General features: G+C 46.9%; 6 protein-coding genes across 6 annotated transcripts, besides 2 other annotated features; 4 read left to right on the plus strand and 2 right to left on the minus strand.

Annotated features, from left to right (window-relative positions):
• Positions 1-2,534: 2,534 nt before the first annotated feature.
• On the minus strand, positions 2,535-8,324 carry TSTA_103560 (phospholipase D1 (PLD1), putative; the record flags this gene model as incomplete). Its single annotated transcript, XM_002486328.1, has 3 exons — positions 2,535-2,710; positions 2,776-2,844; positions 2,902-8,324. 3 exons carry the CDS (start codon positions 8,322-8,324, stop codon positions 2,704-2,706), a joined length of 5,499 nt encoding a protein of 1,832 aa, XP_002486373.1. The 3' UTR covers positions 2,535-2,703.
• Positions 8,126-8,277: a microsatellite.
• A 436-nt stretch (positions 8,325-8,760) lies between the features above and the next one.
• TSTA_103570 (uncharacterized protein) lies at positions 8,761-9,996 on the plus strand. The gene is made up of 2 exons (XM_002486329.1): positions 8,761-9,200; positions 9,261-9,996. The coding sequence occupies exons 1-2, from the start codon at positions 8,810-8,812 to the stop codon at positions 9,968-9,970; spliced, it is 1,101 nt and encodes a 366-aa protein (XP_002486374.1). The 5' UTR covers positions 8,761-8,809; the 3' UTR covers positions 9,971-9,996.
• Positions 9,990-12,932, minus strand: TSTA_103580 (DNA helicase, putative; the record flags this gene model as incomplete). The annotated part of the gene is made up of 8 exons (XM_002486330.1): positions 9,990-10,697; positions 10,749-10,919; positions 10,971-11,651; positions 11,698-12,342; positions 12,404-12,570; positions 12,620-12,710; positions 12,762-12,766; positions 12,818-12,932. 8 exons carry the CDS (start codon positions 12,930-12,932, stop codon positions 9,990-9,992), a joined length of 2,583 nt encoding a protein of 860 aa, XP_002486375.1.
• A 508-nt stretch (positions 12,933-13,440) lies between these two features.
• TSTA_103590 (chitin synthase activator (Chs3), putative) lies at positions 13,441-16,150 on the plus strand (the record flags this gene model as incomplete). The annotated part of the gene is made up of 4 exons (XM_002486331.1): positions 13,441-13,689; positions 13,842-14,592; positions 14,640-14,759; positions 14,816-16,150. Exons 1-4 carry the CDS (start codon positions 13,580-13,582, stop codon positions 16,148-16,150), a joined length of 2,316 nt encoding a protein of 771 aa, XP_002486376.1. The 5' UTR covers positions 13,441-13,579.
• A 319-nt stretch (positions 16,151-16,469) lies between these two features.
• On the plus strand, positions 16,470-17,840 carry TSTA_103600 (TBP interacting domain protein, putative). The gene is made up of 2 exons (XM_002486332.1): positions 16,470-17,747; positions 17,796-17,840. The coding sequence occupies exons 1-2, from the start codon at positions 17,307-17,309 to the stop codon at positions 17,823-17,825; spliced, it is 471 nt and encodes a 156-aa protein (XP_002486377.1). The 5' UTR covers positions 16,470-17,306; the 3' UTR covers positions 17,826-17,840.
• An 885-nt stretch (positions 17,841-18,725) lies between these two features.
• Positions 18,726-18,755: a microsatellite.
• Positions 18,756-18,806: 51 nt separating this feature from the next.
• TSTA_103610 (spindle poison sensitivity protein Scp3, putative) lies at positions 18,807-21,042 on the plus strand (the record flags this gene model as incomplete). Its single annotated transcript, XM_002486333.1, has 3 exons — positions 18,807-18,963; positions 19,027-19,148; positions 19,199-21,042. The coding sequence occupies 3 exons, from the start codon at positions 18,807-18,809 to the stop codon at positions 20,705-20,707; spliced, it is 1,788 nt and encodes a 595-aa protein (XP_002486378.1). The 3' UTR covers positions 20,708-21,042.
• Between the last annotated feature and the right edge of the window lies 1 nt (position 21,043).

Here is a 21,043-nt window from a genome sequence, read left to right on the forward strand (position 1 = left end):
AACCAATGAATTCACTGCAACAGACTTTGTGCCGTCCCAACTCGAACAGACTGATAGCAGCCAGGCATCGGGGTTGATGAGGAAGGGCCAGTTGAACGAGTCCTAGCAGGACACTAGAGGGACAAAATCTCGATCCCTATCAGTCACAGTCCCTCGTCGAAATCTCCGGTCCAGCAATTCATCTCGTGCCCGTCGGCACTCGAGTCGTTCGCTCTCAGCGCAGAGTGCAGAAAGCGACAATTTAGAGGATAGTGAATACCGTGAACACAATCATGCAGAAGATCAAATAACAAACCTCAAGTCAAAAGTTCCTCCAGCGAAACGACAGAGGCTCACTAAAAATGAGACAATTTTTTTCCGTCAGCACCGAGGACCGCTGAAGGAGCAAGCCCATCAAATGACACCACAGGCTTGATCCAGCCATGAGCCCATAGTGCAGCGTTCGAACCGTCCAGAGACGATCCATATTGATGGTCGCCTTCTCCATAAAGCGTCCTTGGGCCGAGTTGAGTATTGCTGCTTGTTTAGGGATGACATAGGCTCGACTGACCTTCAACCTGCTTTATTGTCGGATTCCTGGGTTAACTTCAGGCTAATCCTGAATAGTAGCTTACAAGGATGGGAAAAGAAGAATTGACTCTCAAGGTTGTGTGTATTGAGTTATCTGACAGATATCCGGGTTATCTGATAGGTCTCGCGATATTCTGACACAGCCCCTTGTTAGAATATCGCGAGATCTACCACGAAGAAAACAAGAACATTTGAAGAGACCTCAGACAACTCAATACATGCAACCTTGCTAGTCATTTTCTTCTTTCCCGATCCTTGTAAGCTACTATTCAGGATTGGCCTGAAGTTAACCCAGCAATCCGACAGATGCATGACATTCTCTTTGTATGCTGCCTGGCAATAAATTCGTCAAGGTGATTGATGATGATTGAGCTATCATTGGTTAGTGCTGGATTTTGCAGTCATTAAAGGGGCAGCAACCAGAACCTACGCAAGGATGGTTTTGCCCGCTCCAGCTGCATTCGTTATTATCGAAAGCAGTGTCATTACTGGAGAACTCACGAATGCCATGACAAAATCACTTTCGAGTCTTACTATCCCTCCATTTAACGAATCCTTGTGATTGTAGTAGCCATTTTCCCGCGTCCGATCCTCTCGACGCTATTTCAGTATTGGCGTACTGCTTGTCCTCAAGCCTCAGAGGATTCAATGACAGGAGCCAGTCGCGTATGTGGGAAGCTTCGTTTCCGTCTTTTTGATATGGTTATGAGTCGTTTCTGAATATTTTGCGATAAGGTCCAGGGTTGCGTACAGTAATGTGTCATATCTACCGTACATCAAGCTATCAGCTTTACAATGTCTGGAAACGGTCTGAATAACGTGAGGATACTGGAGGCTTCTTACTGTAAGTCACTTCGCCTTGAAAATCGGCGGTATAAGCATGGAATGAATGGTTGATATCAGTCCTAGCATGGTCCGAAGTTGAAGATCCTGTCGATACTTGATATTTTTTGTTAGTATGTCGGTCCGGAGCAGTTATCTGATATGGCGGACTACGCTCATTGTTCAATGTTCCTGCAACCACGGACTGGTGGGTATCGTGGAGAGAAACTGTAATCGGATGAGGGATATGATCGCGGTCTGCTTTCGCCTGGTGAACGGTTGACATTGCAATCAAATTTCTCTCGAGAGCTTAAACACTTTTCTATGGCTAAGAAGTAAGGCAGGTAGTTAGTTCCGGAAAAGAACGAGGATCTATCTATATCAGGTAGTCGGAGTCCGCGTTAGAAGATGAGAGCAGGATATAGATTGACAAGGTTGACGTTGGACATACATTCTCAACGAATATCAAAGTGTTATTCACGTAGACGAACCGGAGTAAGTTTGGCATATGAATTATGCTTATGATACGGGGGCAGGGTATACTGGGTCGTGGGTCAAAATCTGTCAGCTGTTCAAGATGTTAGGGAATATAAGTGAACTTTTCTAGCATTCCATTTTAATTGATGGGACGACGTGACACAACTGGAGGTGAATAAGGACCAATACCCAAGATATACTGTCCGGGGGAGTCTTACAGTTTCGTGAGCATTGCTTACGCGTCGAGCAGCAGGACAACAAGGACTAGTTTCTTCGTCAGGCAATCTCCTAGTTAGTCATTTTAGGTAAAATTAGCTGAAGGCTGTAACAGCGTACTGTACAGCATCCTCCAAACCGACATCAATTTTTTCTTGCTATCCCGTCATGGACAGCCCGATTGGAGAAGAGCAAGTCATGGCGGCTTTAAACCGCGATCCTCAGGTATCCTATCTTGACCATGTATTGTCTTATCGTTCTGCCTACAGAATGAACGAGGAGAATAGGATACTAAACTGGAAGGACTGTAACAGCATTAGCACCGAATCTAGGTAAATCAAATTCAACAGCAAAAATTAATACAGCGAGCGCAATGCTATGAAAAAGACGTATGTACATACTCAAACACACAAACCCAAAACAAAAAAAAAAGGAAAAAAGGAAACAAGAAAATGATAATGCCACTCTAATATGGTATTATTAATATTGACATGTGTTTAAGAAGTTGTAGTCTAGGATTTGGATATAGGACAGTGGGAGTGTTATTGTGGAATCGGATCTAAGAATGTAAAGGAGAAAAGAGAGGGTAGGAAAGGAGTGAGGAGTCGGAGGATAGGATTAATTGCTGATTATCAATGTTAGTATACCAGTCTAATAAGCGCGGTATGGAAGAGTGTCAAGTCAACATACTAGATTTCAATCGGAGAGATTTGATCGAGGGTATACAGCCAATTGCCACCTTGTTCTTCTTTCTCGAGCCTATATTTCCCAATGATCAGTCGGCTGAAGACATACACTCTAGAGAGGATGACTTACCAATCATAAGGCCAAGCAATCAAATGTCCCTGAGTCATACCCAACAACTCCTCTGCATGACGCAAATCAATCACTCCGTCGGAAGCATGGAACTCTCTTCTCGAGCCTCGGGTTGCTGTTCGTCGACGTCTAGTAGTTGACCCGGGTTGAGTCATGTTCATGTTCAAGGCGCCTGAGTATCCGACTGATGCAGGTTGTGAACCTGGTGCTGGTCCGGGTGTGGAGCCTGAAGGGGTTCTGGCCTCTTTGTTGATTTCCTCCGTGGGAGTCGGTACGTTTTCAGCTTCTGCAATGTCTGTTGTTCTTGTCTGTTGTTGCTGGATGGTATCATTAGATATATCCGTCTCTTTTAGAGCAGCTTTCTCGTCAACCACAGATGTTTGTGATTCACCGTTACTAGTAACACCCTCAGTCTTCTCCGTCTTCTCTGCTTCTGGCTGAACAGTCGTCTCCATGCTAACTGCGGATTGATTGTTATTGACGGCGCCCGTACTCTGCGACTTTCGAGCCTCTATCTGCTGGTTTTGCGCTTCCACAAACTTCTCACCGTACATCGTATACTCCTTGTACTCCTTCCATGACTTGACTTCACTGTCCGGCATACACCTGAACACAGTCCTGTAAATCTTGGTGTTATTCTCCGCAATCTTGTGCCACGTATCAAAGTAGAATGTCTCGTTCACAGGATCGCGCATGCAGTGTTCATCAACAAACGGTTGTCGGATGGAGGATGCCAAAGGATGGCCACCTACCCCATTGGGCTCTTTGTGTGGAAGCATTGGACCCCCAATGTCGGCATCGTTGGTCTGTGGAAGTGGTTGAAGTCGGGAGAATGGAGTTTCCGGGACATCCAATGCCGGCTCAATTTGGCTAGGAGTAGGAGGTAAAACAGCTTCTTTTGCACTGTCTTTCCGGAGCTGTTCTTGTTCAGAAGGTTTGTGCGTCTTTCTAGGATTACTCAACGTGCCCTTTCCTTCAGCAGCAACGTCGTTCACGAGCACTTCAGTGGTATCCTGCAATATAGCCGAGTCACGGCCAAATCCAACACCTGCTTCGAGGCTTATCTTCATGTGGTCCGCGCCGTTTCCAGCAACTTCATTTCGGTGCTCAGCATTTTCCGTCACTCGTGGGTCAGCTGTGAGTTTCCTGCTAGATTTCAAGTTTGGATTATTGCCTTGTTCCCAGTCAACATCATGATTAAAACTGTGCATGTCTTCAGATCGAACGAGGAATTCATCTTGGATCCGGTGACGGCGCTCAATCATTTCACGCTCGTCCTGTTTCTCTCGCTCTCCGTTATGGACCCCTCCGTTGGCCTGGCTGTCTAATGAAGCGGCGTCGACTTCACTATCCCGTCTTGTGCGTCCTGTTGCCTCCGCTGAGAGATCGTGATCGAGTATTTCGTCCACGTCGATGCCGAGATGCTCTCTCATCAGTCGCATTCGCAGTGTATGTGGGAACCTGCCAACCAAATACGGTTTACTATCCATTGTCGACCAGATCATATCGGTATCCCTCACAATGGCCGCACATTCAGAATCACGCGAACCAAGCATAGAACGCTCATTGATATTCGCAGACCCAATGATGGCCGCTCTATCGTCCACAATCATACATTTTGCGTGTATGTAGAGCTGTTCGGTCACTAATTGCTTGTTCGGTCCAATTTTGCCCCAGGTGCGCAGACTGAAGAACTGGATGTAGTCCTCAGGCTCAATTCCCTCCGCACGCAAGCGACCGAAAATGGATGTCTCGCCACGACATATACTGCGATATTGACACTGCATGATCAAGCGAACACTAGTACCACCTTCAGAGTCGACCGTGTTCTGAAATCCAGGCATCAGAGGGATGACAACGACAGCACGCCAGTTTTCTTTGTTGTGGGCTGCTCGAATGATTCTTTCCACCAATGCATCGCCAATCAGATTCTCAATCTTCCTACCATCTATCTCACATGTACTGATAAAGAACTGATTTTCAATGTACACAAAATGCTCGGATTGTTCAATCAACTTGACGTAAGCATTCATGATACTATGCTCTGTCACATCTGGAGTTCCTAAAGACCAACTGCTGGCCGAACGCAGGATTTGAACCTCACAAGTACCATCAAGGCCCAGAGCCTCAAGGTCAGCAGGGTTGAAGTCTGGTGGAGGCAGGAGGAACGGCGTAGGTCTCGTAGGCTTGCGTTGACGCAGAATATAGTTCCATCTCTGGACAAAGTGTCTTGTGAGATCCCGGGCAGGCTGGCCGACGACATGCATTGAGATGTCATGCCACGGCATCCTCGGTATGACATTCCGATCATACATCTCTTCATAAGGTTTGTCCAAATCATAGAAATCCTGGACACGAGGATTGGAGTAATCCTTTCCTGGCCATAACTGACAGTGATCCGTATCCTTCGGTCCATCAGGTGACTCGAATCCAGTAGGCTTATCATCAGTCAGTAAATGTTGAGGGGTGTCCCATCTTCCGAAGCAAAGATCGATTCCTCCAACAAACGCAAGCGTATGGTCAACAATGCACAACTTTTCATGATGAGCCCAGAAGAAAGTGTTCTGCCGGAACTGATTTGGGGATCTTTGAACGAAGATATTAGGATGAAGGTCGAGCAAGGAGAACTTGGAATACTCAGAATCAATAGGAATGGCCGAGTTGATATTCCGATACATGATGACGAAAACCTTCACACCTTCTTGCGCTTTTCTTTGCAGGAGTCTATCAAGTCTCCATTTTTGACTGATAGCAGCTGGACGTCGCATATACAGCTCGGGACTTAGCCACCAATCATGAATGTAGATGACGTCCTTGGCTTGATTGATAGCACGCGATACAAGCCACATATGATCGCGGCCATCTACTAGCCACTGCGCGAAGCAATTCTTTCGCACTGGAGCAAAGCTATCGAATCGATTAGGTTTTGACCACGGTGTGTTCTCGACCATGAACCGGATAGAATCTTCAAACTGATGCAGCTGTCTTTCATTGCGAGCCAGTAATCGAAGCTTTCGCTCTGAATTTTCCAGTCTCAGCGTGTGGTGTTGAGGGTGAGCTGCTGAGTCTTTGGCTGTTCGCGCAATCTCCTTTGCCTTTTGATCCCTTAACCTAAGCTTCTGCGATTGTAGTTTGAAGTAGGGATCCACGAGGAATACATCGTAAATGTTCATCTCTTCTGGTGAATCAACACAGACGACATAGCTGTGACGTACAAGAAACCACTTTGGTGAATGTCGGTTCTTGAGCAGGGCTGGCCTCAAAGCTTTTCGGAAATCAAGACCTTTAGCCGATTGTATAATCAAAAAGCCTTCTTTCCCGTGGTAACTACCTTCAGCTGCTAATCGAACACCTAATGCAGACAACTCGAGAAATTTGCATAACCGATTGCTATCAGGGCGGAAAATTAAGAACCGTATCATTTTCTGCAAATAGTTCTCGAGTTTCTTTCGTTGCCGTTCAGAGTAAGATCTCCTCTCGCTTGTTGCGGTCGCTGCACCTTCACCGGCAGTTGCATCATTTTCCAAAGTGACTCCAGTACTAGACCGACGACGTGTTATAGCAAATGATGAACGTCGTTTCTTCATTTTGCGACGAGCTTCATTACCGCTGGTTGCTTCTGCTCCAGTTTCATAGCCACCGCCATCGTCGTCTTCCTCTTCTCTTTCGCTATCAAGACCTCGGACACCACGTAGATATGGAAATGCACTTCTGGGAAAACGAGGCAGGAAGTGTCCACTTTCTTGCGTTTTCAACTGAATATACTTTTGAGTTCCAATTTGCAGTTTGTATTTCAAATGCAGATTGGCGAAGTCTCTTAGGGTGCGGTGTATAATCCACTTCATGCGAGTCATTCCGCTTCCGTATTCCAACTCGATACGAAACACGAGATGTCGATCTCCAGAATGTGAATCAAATCGACTATCCGTAATCTGCACCTTGAGCTGCTCCAATAAAATGGGAATACGTTTACTCCCATGCTCATCACGTTGGAACATGCTGGCAAGTATCAAAGCGGCGGGAATACCAGAGGTCAACTCTGCCAATAGCTCTGCAGACTTGGCATGATCTATCGTATTGTCTGCTTTTCGCCTCTGTCCAATCATTTTCAATCCAGCTTTGATTTGGCGCCATTTTTGCGCACTAAGACTCGATCCCCTTTCGGCTTTGTGCCGTCTCCAGACTTCTCTAATACCTTCCTGATCTCCGCTTGGACCGGCAAAGGCTGTCAACCTCCTGAAATTCATAGGCCGTCTCTCGTCGGTGTTGGCACTGTTGTTGGTGTTGTTTGTATTTTGAGTGTCCGTGCGTCCGCTATACGTCAGTCCACGAGCACTAGATAGCCATGCATTGCTTCGCTTCCTCCATTGAGAATCCATGTTGAGTCTATTTCGACCTTCATCTTCTGAAACAGGGTCACGAAGGTGACCAGACATATCAGTGTTAGCCCTTCGTAGAAAGAGACTAGGTCTCGTCATCTCTGAGGGATGGAAAGAATTAAAAGAGAAAATCCCAGGTGTTGTTGCATTAGGCCTGGGAGTTGCAGGGGCAGAGTCGTGTGGTTCTTTAAGTTCTTTCGTTGGTCGTGGCCGTTGCGTTTTTCTTCTTCTGCGCAGACGTAATCGTTGTTCTCCTGCACTTTCCTCTGCATCTGCATCTCCTTCACTTCCGGCGTCTGATGCTGCCTCGGGGAAAGGATATTCTCCTCTCTCCGACCCGGGGGTGAGTAAATCATGGTTGATAGGGCCATTGTCAATTCCTGTTCCTATAGGAGCCGTAGCCACACTTGCAGATCGCGAATGAGAAGGGAACGATGGAGTAGCGGCCAATGCTCTTAATTTATTAAAAAGAGAGTGTTTCCGGTCCTTGGCTGAGATATCGTTATTGCCATCCTCTTGACCAGCCGCGAAGTCCAAAGACTGCCTTCGTTCCGCTAATTCATGGTCTGTCGATGCCGGATTATTCTGGCCCTCAGGAGGTATCCCGGTGCCATCATGGACCTCGCCATCTTTTCCGTCTAGTTCTATCTCCTCCTGTATCGGTTGGTCGACGATGGTGCCTGCCCGACTCGACGACGGATACTTTGCTGGTTTATTATGTGTGAAAACATCGCTATGCTCTCCAAAATCATTGGTTGGAGGTATAAACGGTGATGATGAGGAATCTTTTCCCGGCGACGCAGGTCGATGCTGGCGGAGGAATTTCTTAGGGGTTCTTCCGGGACTGTTGCTGTTGCTGTTGTTGTTGTTGTTGTTGTTGTTGTTGTTGTTGTTGTTGTTGTTGTTGTTGTTGTTGTTGTTGTTGTTGTTGTTGTTGTTGTTGTTGTTGTTGTTGTTGTTGTTGTTGTTGTTGTTGTTGTTGTTGTTGTTATTGTTGGCGTGCGAGACTGATCCAAGCTGGGAGGAATCGTTGAGATCGGCCATGTTCGTAAAAGTACACCTATAGATTCAAGCAATCAGATATATTTCCATTGCAAGCTTTTGATCATTTCAGTTCGTGTTGACGACTTACTGATTTCAGGAGCTTCACGAAGCCAACATACCGAAGACGACAAACCCAGGGGGCGTGACGTTTATTGGCAACAAGACAGAGCGCTCTCCATGGGGGACAACAATTCAGGAGCCTAATTCGTAGCTCTGATCAGGGGTATCTTGATGGAGTGTCGTTATCTGCTTTGTTGTAGATTAACCGTTGTAGGAAGTACCTAACTTAAGGTGCGCAAGTCCGGAGTTGCCAGGACCCACGTGTGGAGGTCTCCGCCCCGGCCAATGATTTTACCTAGGTTCAGCCATACAACCGAGCTATATCAACCTCTCAAGAAGATAAATCTTTTTCATTTTATGAGTCTCATCTCGAAATAAGGAAATTTCACGTACATATAAACTGTTGAAGAAAGATACCATATACAATGCCATCCCCCATCTCCCCCCTGAACAGCTACAATGCTCCCCCAACCCCAACCCTATCCACCCAAACATTTCACATCGCAGGCATCCAGACCACAGTCTATGGTCTCAGCGAGCTTGTCTCCGATGTCTCCGAGGTAGTCTGCATCTGGCTGCTACATCCACGCCTAGATTCGCAAAAAGACATGGCTGAAGTAGCCAAGAGAATTGTTCATGATCACTATCAACGGTATTCTGACGACCTTACAGCGGGGAAGAAGAGGACGAAGAGGGGCATGATAGCTGTGTCATTTGATGCAAGGAATCATGGGTCAAGAGAAGTCGATCGGTTGGCGAATGAGGTTTGGAGAACAGGGAATGAGAATCATGCTTCTGATATGTTTTCTGTATATTGTACGTCCGCGTTCCCCTGTTCTTATAAGCCACACTTGGAGAAAGAGACTGATTGAACAGCCGGCACGGCCCAAGACGTATCAACTTTAATCGACTTCCTACCAGCATACATCTTCCCAACCTCCCAACACTCAATAACAGCCCACTTCGCCCTAGGAATCTCCCTAGGCGGGCACACGACCTGGCTCACACTCGTACACGAACCACGCATCACAACGGGAATCATCATCGTCGGTATGCCAGACTACATCTCTCTAATGACAGATCGAGCCCGTCTCTCAAAACTATCTTCCTGGTTCCAACCATCCAATGAAGAACCCGGGAGCCAATTCTTGGGGTCTAGACATTTCCCATCTTCGCTTTTGGAAGTTGTGCTCAAACGAGATCCGGCTGCGTTTCTTATGGTTTCGATTCCTGATGATTTGCCTGAGGAGGAGTATGATGTTCGGGCTGTGGGGGTTATTAATCGGTATTTGGGCCGGAAGAGGATTCTGTGTTTGTCCGGTGAAGATGATAAATTGGTGCCGTATCGGTTTACGGAGTCTTTTATGAAGTGGTTGATGAGACATTCGATTTCTGGTAGTACTGCTGTTATGGGTGGTGGTAAGGGGCCTGTTAAGAAGGCGGATGTTTATTTGGAGGATACAGTTTATGAGTGTACGGGTCATGAATTCACCGAGGCTATGATGAGTGATGCCCTGCAGTTTATTCATAAATCTGTGTTGGAGCTGGATGAGAGGAACAAAGCTGAAATGAAGAGTAATTTGTAAATAGCACTGCTATAACCTTCTACTGATGACTCTTGAAAAAAGATCTAAGGCCTTCCCGGATATTAGAAGTAGAAGACACCAAACTCTGTCGAATCCATGCTGGTAATTTCTCCTGAATCCGCTGCGTCTCGTATCTCCGATCAATCAAGACAATAGCCGCATAATCATTCCTATGCCGAATTGCTCTTCCAATACATTGATTCACTGCTCTCATACACGAGTTCTCAAAGAAATCTCTGCCAGCTGCTTTGGCGGTTATCTCTGCTTCTCGTCGTTTAGAAACGGGCAATTCACTCTCGTTTTGAGTCAGTTTCGCAAATGTCTGTTTCTCGATGTGGCCGATTTTCGCTTTCCAGACTGCGGAATGTATGTTTGGAAATGGCAGTCCAACTATCAAGACACCTCTGCCTAGTTTGTCGGAGAAATTGATCCCTTCTGATAGTCGACCTCCAACAACAGAAAGTAGAAGTGCTCCGGAGCCGGATTCGACTTTCTTAGAGTATTCCAACAGGACATCGTCCGTGTTGCTTTCTTTTTTCTGATTGTTGCTCTCATAAACTATTGGTTTGCGTTTCTCAATCTCTGCAAATATTGAACCTCCGGTCTTGGATGGTTTTCGCCAGGTATTCAGAACCTGGTTCAAATAGTCATAGCTGGGGAAGAAAGCTACAACTCCGTCTGGGATTACCGCACAGAGGTTCGCTATGGTTTGTCCCAGATCTGTAATCTGTAATCTAACTAAGTATCAATCACTCTTCAGTCACATTCAGAGACCTACCATTGAATCCGAAGTTCGCTGGTCGAAAATGAAGTTGAAATCATTTCCAAGCACCCCCTTGGCTAGTATACGTGCTGTCAGATTCTTCGGGGGAATTACATGTCCGAAGCTAAAAGTATCCAACTTTGCCGACGACAGGTATGAGAATAGGTGGTCGGCATAGTCCGACATCTATCAATATTAGCAAGTGGTTATCACATCGGGTAGTCACTTGCAACTCACCGGTGACATGGTCCCTCCGGCTAGAATCACTGCACGCGCTTCGTCGACGATATCTCTGAAATGATTCGTGGGATCTAATAGCATATATCTCAAAATTACACCACCATCTGTTTTGTTAAGGAATAGTTGGCCTTCGTCAGAAGGATTCATCAATGTCAAGATGAAGCTCTGTACTTGGAAAAGCACCGGCACTGTAGTTTTATCACGCGTCTCCTTGCCACTGGCTATTTTATCATTTTTGTTGTTAGCATGCTCAACATAGCCATCAACTTTCCTTGCGAGTTTGCTCTCCTGCAGATATCGCGTCAGTTTATAAGGATTGATCTGATCTACTCCTTTTCCCGAGACGAGATCCGAGTATTGAACGACCGCTTCTGACGACTTGTGCTTCTGAGAGAGAGACTGAAGGTTTTCTGCAAGCGCACTGACAAGTCTAATCACTTGAGTGACATAGACACGATTCTTGCCCTTGAGCCGCGTCTGAAATTTCCGTGCGTATGTTGTGAGCTGGAACAGAGACGTTCGGAGCTGATCTAGTGTGACAGAAACAGAATGTATATTTGAGATGGCATCCATTAGATTGTGTGCTTCGTCGATAATGACGACATGGTCTCGAAGCGATAAATCCAGGGCCTCTCTGGAGGATCGTTGGAGTAGCAGAGGATATGGAAGCGTGATAATCTGCATACTTAGAATACAGCTTTGAGTGCGGTACGCTCAGACTTACCTCGCATTGATCAATAACCTTTCTTGCCGCGTAGTAAGGACAGATGGAAAGTTGCTTTCCAACTTGAGTGATATCTTCAATATCTTGAACTGTAGATAGGACTCGATCACGAAAATCCAGCTGCACGTCCTCAAACTCTTTTCTCGGTAGGTACGAACATTTTTTATCTGCTGCAACCCCAGATTGCTGCAGTTCCATGCAGCGCTCATTGATTGCCGTAGCATTTCCAAGATTCAAAACTCGAGGATTAATGCAGAGTTGTTTGCGAGACCCTAAAGTCAAATGTTTAATGACCTCTTCCAGCTCAGCATGCTCTTTTTGCTCTGCATCTGCATTCTCCTGCAGCGGTGGAAGACTGGATGGAAGAGTAACGCGTCGAAGCTCTTGGGCAAACTGAGACAACTGTGAATGAGTGCGCGAGCAGTAGTATATCCTCGTTTGGTTTTCGTTGTCATTCTCACTCTCCTTTGAGCCGGTAACTCGGCCTTTGAAGCGATCAAGCAACGCGACCGTACTGGCAGATAAGCCTTCTATATCGCTGAATCCAGGAATTCTTACACTTTTTCCCGTTTCCGTGTCGCTTTCGTATTCATCCAGCTCGAAGAAGCTATCATCTTCATCGTTTGAAGCGACAATATCAGTTTTCTGTCCCATATCAGTACTGTATCAGTACTCTATTACGGGTGACAGCCGGGGTTACATGTACCTGCTTTTTGCTTGGCCGATGAGGATTTTGTGCCAGTTTCTTTCTCCTTTCTTCCTCTTTTCTAATCCTGGCAAGTCGCTCTTCCAGTTCTCGCCATTTCTGTGTCAGAGCCTGTGTTCTTTCCTTCTTGGAGTACTCTAGCATCCAATCCGGCTCGTCGTCATCGGCTGCAATCCGCGTCAACAGATATCACGGCACGAGATGTCCAGTACTCACCAGACAAGCCATCTATCGACTTCAGAAATTCTTTGCGCTTGTGATCGCGCAGCCACGTCAAGGCACCGCATATCAAGCTTAAGGATTTACCCTGTTGTAGCAGATCAGTGGCGGTCAGGATATGTCAAGACTTCAAACATACAGTTCCTATAACACTTTAGACAATATGTCACATAACAAAGTACATTCAGTACGAACCTGTGGGAGACTCAAAGATTCCTACTTTGCCTGCTTCGATACAGTCGTAGAGGGCGCTCATAAACTCCAGCTGGATGTCATAGGGAGTGTAGGGATGGTGGAATTGGTGAGCCATGGCTGTTCTGGTCTTAGTCAGGAACGATGCATGAGGTAGGAGCCACAAAAGGGGAGCCCCCGGAAACAACAATTTCCATCCCGGTACACCATATTAAAAAGTACACGATATTATTATTTCTTCGCCAGAGACCTAGGTAAAGCTATTAATAGAAAGGGGCTGTTGGTGTTCAGCCTGAAGACACGGAGACGAGATCAACATAGCCTCAATACGAATGTGCGACAAGAATCTTAATTTCAGCTCAGATCCCAGCAGCTTTACGTAGTACAGCAAAGAGCACTGTGACATAAAAGCAGCATCGCATCTATCACAGGATCTGTTCAACTTCTGCAAAATATCATCCCCGCCGTTGTTTGCGACCGACATTCCTCAACTCTCAACCAGTCCCTTGCCCGTCAATATCTTGTTTCTGATGTAATCAGCTATTCACTGTCGCATTCCACTATTTCTCTCTAGCGGAGCGCCGAGACAGCCATCGCACGGAGTCGCGAAGGACGGGACCCCTCCTTCGTCCCACCGTCAGCCCGAAATACCATTCCATCATTCACTCCATCAGGAGTGTATTCTTGACTGCATACTGCATTGCCATTCCTTTTTCCTCCTCTCTACGGAGTCTCAACCACACCCCCTGAAGTCGCGCGCGCATCATGTCCAGGCCACCCCAGGGCCGTGGTCAGCCAAGGGTAGGTGCCACTTTTTATCCCGGTGGTACAGATGATTACTATGTGCCAGAGGTCATCTCCCCTTCTCCTCAAAGGTGAGAAAAAAAGCAAACCAAAGAAAAAAAAGAAAGCAACTTAGGCACCGCCTATTATTCCCCTCCAGTTCATCTTTACAAATTCATTCTTTGTTTCGTCGCCCGGCGGGCAAGGCTCGTTTTTGCTGACTGATCCATCTTCTTCCCTTCAGAGTAATGCCTGAGGTCCCTGAAAACATGCAGGATAATCTCGCCCACATGGAACACGAGGCTCGCAGTCCGCGATCGTTCAGCAACAGCAGCTACCAACAATCATCGTACAACCAGTCGCAGTTTCCAGATCGGTCCTCGTCTATGCCGTCTCCCGGTTACAATAACAACACCTTCAACACTAACAATGGTGCACCGTCTCCGTCATATAATCAGTCTACCTACGACAGCATGGATCATCCAAACTTCTCTCCTTTCCCCGTGCTGCGCAACCCACCTCCCAATGTGCCGCCTACCGACGAACAAAAGGAGGCCAATCTAGAAAAAGGACGGGTCGCAGTCCTGTCGTCCAACGATCCGGATATGCAACTGGCCTGGGCTCAGGATGCGCTTACATACGTCGAAATCTCTATGCAGAACGAAGCGCGCATGGCCCAGATTCAGCCTCCGCGACCACACACTCCCCAGATTGAACATCAGCTCAGAATGGATGCGATGAATATTGTGACTTTCCTGGCCGAACAGCGCCACCCACATGCCGAGTTCATCAAAGGTATGTGGCTAGAGTTTGGGAAATTTGGATTCCGAGTCGATAAGAAGGAAGCTTTCCGCTCTTATTCGCGAGCTGCAGAGAAAGGGTATGCACGTGCAGAGTACCGGATGGGTATGCAATTTGAAAGCTCTAATGAGCCTGCGAAGGCTATTAGACATTATGAAAAAGGTGTTTCCATGCGGGATTCCGCCTCGTACTACGTGAGTGTCTTCTCTTTTTGTTGCTGCAACTCTTCTAACGAGAGAAGCGCCTCGGCATGATGATTCTTCTAGGCCAGCATGGACAACGACAGGATTATGAAAAAGGTCTAGAATATATTCGGCTTGCGGCGCAGACATGCGATGAGAATGCACCTCAGGGCGCCTACGTGAGTCAACCAGTAGAAAGATGAATTCCGAGCGCATTGCTTATTGGAAGTATTAGGTCTACGGAATGTTACTTGCCCGAGAACTTCCTCAAGTCACAGTACCCGACCAATTTCTGCCAGTTGATATCAATGGAGCTCGAATCAATATTGAAAAGGCGGCGTATCACGGGTTTGCCAAAGCTCAGGTCAAGATGGGAGCCGCATACGAACTCGGCCAATTAGGATGTGAATTTGACCCGGCATTATCTTTGCATTACAACGCCTTGGCTGCCAGACAAGGCGAGCCAGAAGCCGAAATGGCAATTAGCAAATGGTTCCTCTGTGGGCACGAAGGATTATTTGAAAAGAATGACGAAATTGCATTCACCTATGCTCAGCGCGCGGCACAGAATGGCTTGCCCACGGCAGAATTCGCGTTGGGCTACTTTTACGAAGTCGGAATCCATGTGCCTGTTGATATTCAGGAGGCTCGACGATGGTATGCCAAAGCTGCTGCCAGTGGTAACAAAGACGCCGCCGGACGAATTGATAGTATATCGCGATCGAAGACGCTTTCTCGCAAAGACCACGAGCAAGTCGCCATTGCACGGATCAAGTCTCAGTATGGATCAGCCAATCGACCTCGTCCGTCTTACGGAGGAGCAGCACAGGCTGCTCCTATGTCGCCCCCTCAGGAGAATCTAGAGATGCCCGATCCTTCACGCATGCGGATATCCGATGATGGTTATGGAGCACCATACGGAGCTAATGGACAACAAGGATATGGACGTGGCTCCTCCTATGGAGCCGATCGTCCTAGTTCGGCATTTGGCATCAACCCCAACATCGGCTCTCCAGGCTATGGTCCTGGTGGTCCTGGTCTTCCTGCAAGCCCTGCTTACGGCCGAGTTCCTTCTGCTGGTCCCGGCGCGATGGGCTATCGTCAAGGTGGTTCAGGTCCTAATTCGCCTAAACTGCCACCAAGTCAGGGTGATCCATATGGTAGCCCTCGACCAGATATTGGTTACTCCGCGCCGATGGACCGAAGGCGCCTCCAACGACCTGAAACCCAGGGAATGGGCGGTCCTCCTGATCGTCGCTCGGGCAAAACACCAGACTACAACAGACCAAACCCGGGAGCTTACCCACCACGAAACCAATCAATGACTCCCAGCTCAATGCCTCCGGGAGGAGCTGGACGTCCTTCTCCTGGTACATCCCCACGACCTTCTGTGGGTGGTGCACCTCCAGGTGGTCCGATGAGTGCTCCTCCAAGCAGTAACCCGACACCAAACCCTCCTGCAGCCGCTGCGCCTCCACCCAAGAAAGGACCAAAGACATTCGAAGAAATGGGTGTCCCTCAGGGGAAATCCGAGAGCGATTGTGTAAGTTCTTTTCCTCTGCTCATATAGAACAACTGCCAGGACTAATAATCATGCAAAAAAAAAACAGATTTTGATGTGATACCCGACTATAATACCTTTCTTTTCCCCAATCAATCTCTCCATGTAAATTTCGATATTCCATTTCGACCTGTTTCTTGGATTTTGTTTCATGTTGTGCACAGCGTCTGGTAGCATTGAAAATAAAAAGAACCTTGAGAGTCTTATAAACGATGGGATTTTTTGTATTTTCTCCCTTTTCCTGTCTTGGTCCAGTCATCGTCTTTGGATATTCAGGTACCATTCCATGTCATTGATTTGAAGATTCAATTGAATACTCGGGGCATGTCAGATGAATAAACTGAATTCATTTAAGTCTTTGGCTAATTGCATTGACTATACCCCAAAACTGATAGCCACGTGATACTACTACTATATGCTTGGTAGGTATCTATCTACTTTTTGGGAAGGCACCAACCTTGCAGTCCCGTCTTTCCTTTCCTCTGGTCAACATCCCAACATTCGACTTTATCCTGCTTTTCATGTGGCATCAGCTATTAGAACCTAACTTCAACTGTACACCAAGCACGAATCCGCTCCCGTGTCAGAACTCCCTCCTGTGATTAGAATCAATGGCACCGAGGAAGAAGAAAGGCGAAAAGGAGTCGGGAGAGAATGGTATGTTCTGTCACTCTGTCAGAGCCTTTTGCAGTATGCATTGGGGTGTCTAATTAACATGATAAAAAGGCCCGACACTTATTCTGGAATATCTGAGTGAGTCTGTCTTCCTTGGGATCTAAGGCGATATTGATACTCATATCTGAGATGTTTATGTGTAGAGAAACAAAAGTACGTTCATACCCCAGACGAGGATTCAAGGAAAACGAGACGGAACTTGACATGGCTTTCATGGTGGATATGTAGTCGTCCTTATTCCGTGGGTATACCTGCCTTGATACATTCGGGGCGGAATGTTGATGTATTTGGTTGATATCAGGCTCTTGATATTTCGACCAATCTTCATGGAAAAGTTACCAAATGTGGGTGTCTTCCATAATACTACTGAGGGTGAGAAGCTTAAATATGCCCTAGCATATGCGGTGAAAGCTCTGAAAGAAATGCATGAACGAAAGGAGATCGAGGGACGGGCTGCAGGTTTGATCACCTTCTTTTTTCTTGATGGAACATGGCTGACGTCTCGATAGGCAAACAAATCGTCTACCATGCCATCCAGCAAATTGAATCAGACGACGCAACCGGTACTGACGGTCCTGATCCCGACCAAAACAACAAGGATCTCGAAGAAAAAATATCCATCCTCAAAATCCGTGAAAAGGACCTTCGCGAGAAATTAGCTACCCTCAACGCGGTCATACCCATCTCCGTGCTCAAAGATCAAATCAGCAATCTGGAGGAAAAAAAGACATTACTCATTTCTCAGATATCGACCCTGTCAGCGGAAATGGAAGAGTCGAACAGCTGTGTCTGCAAGGAGGATTTTGATCAAATTGATCAGGAATGGCGCAAATGGCATGGTCAGGTCACATCTCGTAAGAGGATTTTTCTCGAGTTCTGGTCTAGCTGTACGGAGGTGTTGCCGCCGGATATGACTCCGGAGGATCTCAAGGTATTTCTTCTATGAAGTTGTGCGAGTCGTGCTGACTAGGGTTGTTAGGAGACACTCGGTATTGAAGGGTCTTTCTAGATGCGAATTCTGCAGCTTGATATGATGGCATGACAGGAAGAGATAACCAGAGAGGCTAGATCGGCAGGGGCTTGGTCTAGAGTTTCCTAATATTCGATAACGGCCAAGTTCAACGTCTGGGGTCAGCAGATCTGAATATGGTCACGACATAAGATGTTGTCAGATGATTTGAGTGGTCACATGTATTCGATCACTATGAAGAAATATTCTACAGTCAATACACTATTGTCTTCAAACTTGTCATCGGCAATCCTTATGATCTCTTCTTATCGGACAGACTAACCACTATTTAACTAAGATAGGATCTGACAAATCACATCAGGCTAACGTTAGTTAACTAGGTTGCAGGCTCCAGTCTTGAACTGAGCATCTTCAATACGAGAGATGCAGTAGCATTGCTTTATCTGTAGCTCGTGTATCGTACTAGTCCATACAGCAAAGTAAACAGCCTTATCTGAGTTGTCTCGAGTACACTGGACTAACTGCCCGAGTAAGACTAGGTAGCTCAGTAGACAGCCTCGCGACAGCCTGAAGTCTCAGTACCTCGACCAAATCAGGTACTTCTTCATATTCACACTTGACTTCTTATTCCTTTCTATAGGATATATAAGTAGAAATCTTCATAACTGGACAATCCCCACTTCCATCTGAGTGGTTCAATGTTTTTTTTTTCCTCTGATTTTTTGCCCCTCCGGAACGCTCCAACGGCTCTCACCCAATTCTGCCCGCCGATGACCCAAAGCTCACTAACTTAATTCATTCTTTCCTCCCACCATCCTTACCCTCGACTGTACCACCACCAACAAGCCTCGATCACCACAGGATATTGATCGATCGTTCAAACCCCGAAAGTGAGATTGTCAATGGGCTACTCTAACCAATAGTAGTAGTAGCCCGTCCTCTTTTCTTTTCTTTTCTTTTCCTTTCTTTATCTCGCACAGACAGAAAAAATACAGCCAGGAACTTCCGTTGTCGGAGAAAATGAGAACGCGCAATAATACAGCGGCTGCTGCTGTGGCCGGCCAGAATAATACGACTATTCCCAATGGTCAGGGTCATGGACATGCTCGTACCTTGTCTGGAGCTGCACCGTTTAATGAGATGGCTGCCCGAAGTCCGCCGAATTCGAGTACAAAAAGTGAGTTGAACCATCTAAGCTTGTTTCATTTTTATTTCAAAAGGTTGCGACTGACTGTGACAGACACAAAGCATGTACCATGCAAATTCTTTCGCCAAGGTGCCTGTCAAGCCGGCCCTGCTTGTCCGTTCCTCCACTCAACCGATGCGGCTATCGACTCTGCTCCGTGTAAATACTTCACAAAGGTACATACCTGAGCTATATGCCCGTAATAAGGCAAAGTTGACATGCATAGGGAAACTGCAAATTTGGCGCCAAATGCGCATTAGCACATATCCTCCCCGACGGTCGTCGTGTAAACAGACCCAACTACGGCCAAGGCGGAGGCAGTCATTTAAACCTGGGTGGTCGTGTGAATCCTCAGGCATTTCAGACTCAGGACTCGGCTCTCACGAACTCGGTATTGTCGCAGCAGCGCCTGAACGGACAGGACGGTCGATACGGGGGTGGTTACCAATATGCGGGTCAAGGACAGGAAGAGTTGCTGGGTGTTCCGCAGTCTCATCTTCACCAACAGCATCAACACCAACAGCAACCAACATTGGAGGGACTTGGATTATCTACGGGAGAAAATGGATTGGTGGCCGATTCCAAGTACGGTTCCCCAGTGGACGAGAGCCGATTACAGACTTCCCCCCGCATTGGAGCTTTGACTTTGCGGGATGTACAACTCCCAGCTTCGTTTGATAGCCAGGGTATTTCGCATGTAGCGCGATACGGACCTGTTGCAGCCTCGGTGCCTTCACAGTTTGGGCTGGATCTAGCTTCGCCGCCGGTGCATAGAGCGCCCTCTGATGCGTTGAGGAATCTGCGTGATACGGCGTTTGGATCTGATTTGCGCAAACCCACATCGAACTTTGGATCGTCGCCGCCAGCCATTCTTGAAGACTCATTTGGAAATTCGCGATTCTTGCATTCTCAGCGAATGGCGCCCCGGCCAAAGGTGCTATCGGCAAGTGTTCCGCGTCCAACTATGCTGGATGATTGGGATGATAACTTCGCCATGGAAGAAGATTATCTACCGGTCAACCTGCACGACGACGTGCTCACGCCACAGGAGAAAATGAGGCGACTATCCCGGACGGAACATGAACTAAGCAGCAGTCAACGAGACTTTAGCGGGTTTGACCGTATCGCAGGCACCAGTGCAACAAAAGTCGGCTCGCCCCTGGGATCAAGTCCTTCTCGATTCGGTGCATTATTTGCACGGCAGCGCCAAAGGAAAGAAGAGGAACAACAAGGATTGACATCTTCATCCTTCAATCATCTTCACATCGGCTCACCACTTCGCGAATCTTCTCTGCATTCCTTTAGCAATGCCACCAACAACAATAATACATCAAGCCCCAGTCTCCGTCCGATTGGCAGTCGTCCTGCGTCAGGCGATATATCGCCGTTCGTCTCCAGTCCGAATACGCGTCAATCTTCAATGTCTATGATATCTCAGCAATTGCACAATATGTCTCTCCACCCGTCTACCACCACCACAACCGCCTCGAATCCACCTCGTCAACCTCCCTCGGTGAATAATCTGAGTAACAACAGCAGAACAGCCTCTTCACCAATGACGTTCGCGCCAACCCGTATCGACGAAGAAGAGCAATCTGACCTTGTCTTCTCAATGGAAGAAGAGGAGAAAGAGAACAATAAACGCAACAGCGCGACGTGGACGGATCTGAATAAACAGGCTGCGGCGTCGTCTACGTCTGTGTCGTCGGGTAATACGGAGACGAATGGTTTCTAGTCTGTATATAAATGATTGGATGGGAGCTCTTTGAAGGGATACAAATGTCATTCATTCAAAAAGAGTGAAAGGAACAAAACAGAAAAGACTCTTCTTATTCATACTGGCGTTTTTCCAGGGCATACATGCATACATACTTGATGTTATCATGAAACAAAGAATCATGTACAGATTTCTCTTCTCTTTTTTCCTTTCCATTCTCCCCATTCTGTCCTTGTTGGAGTATTTATGTGCATTGCTTGTATTGTTTTCTTTTTGAGGTCATGTCGGCGTACTTGGAGTGAAGACGAACTTCAAAGATATTTAAGTCAAAGACAGAGATGAAGTACTATTAAC

The sequence above is a fragment of the Talaromyces stipitatus genome, genomic scaffold, assembly GCF_000003125.1.
Source record: "Talaromyces stipitatus ATCC 10500 scf_1105507295511 genomic scaffold, whole genome shotgun sequence".
Taxonomy (NCBI): Eukaryota; Fungi; Ascomycota; class Eurotiomycetes; order Eurotiales; family Trichocomaceae; genus Talaromyces; species Talaromyces stipitatus.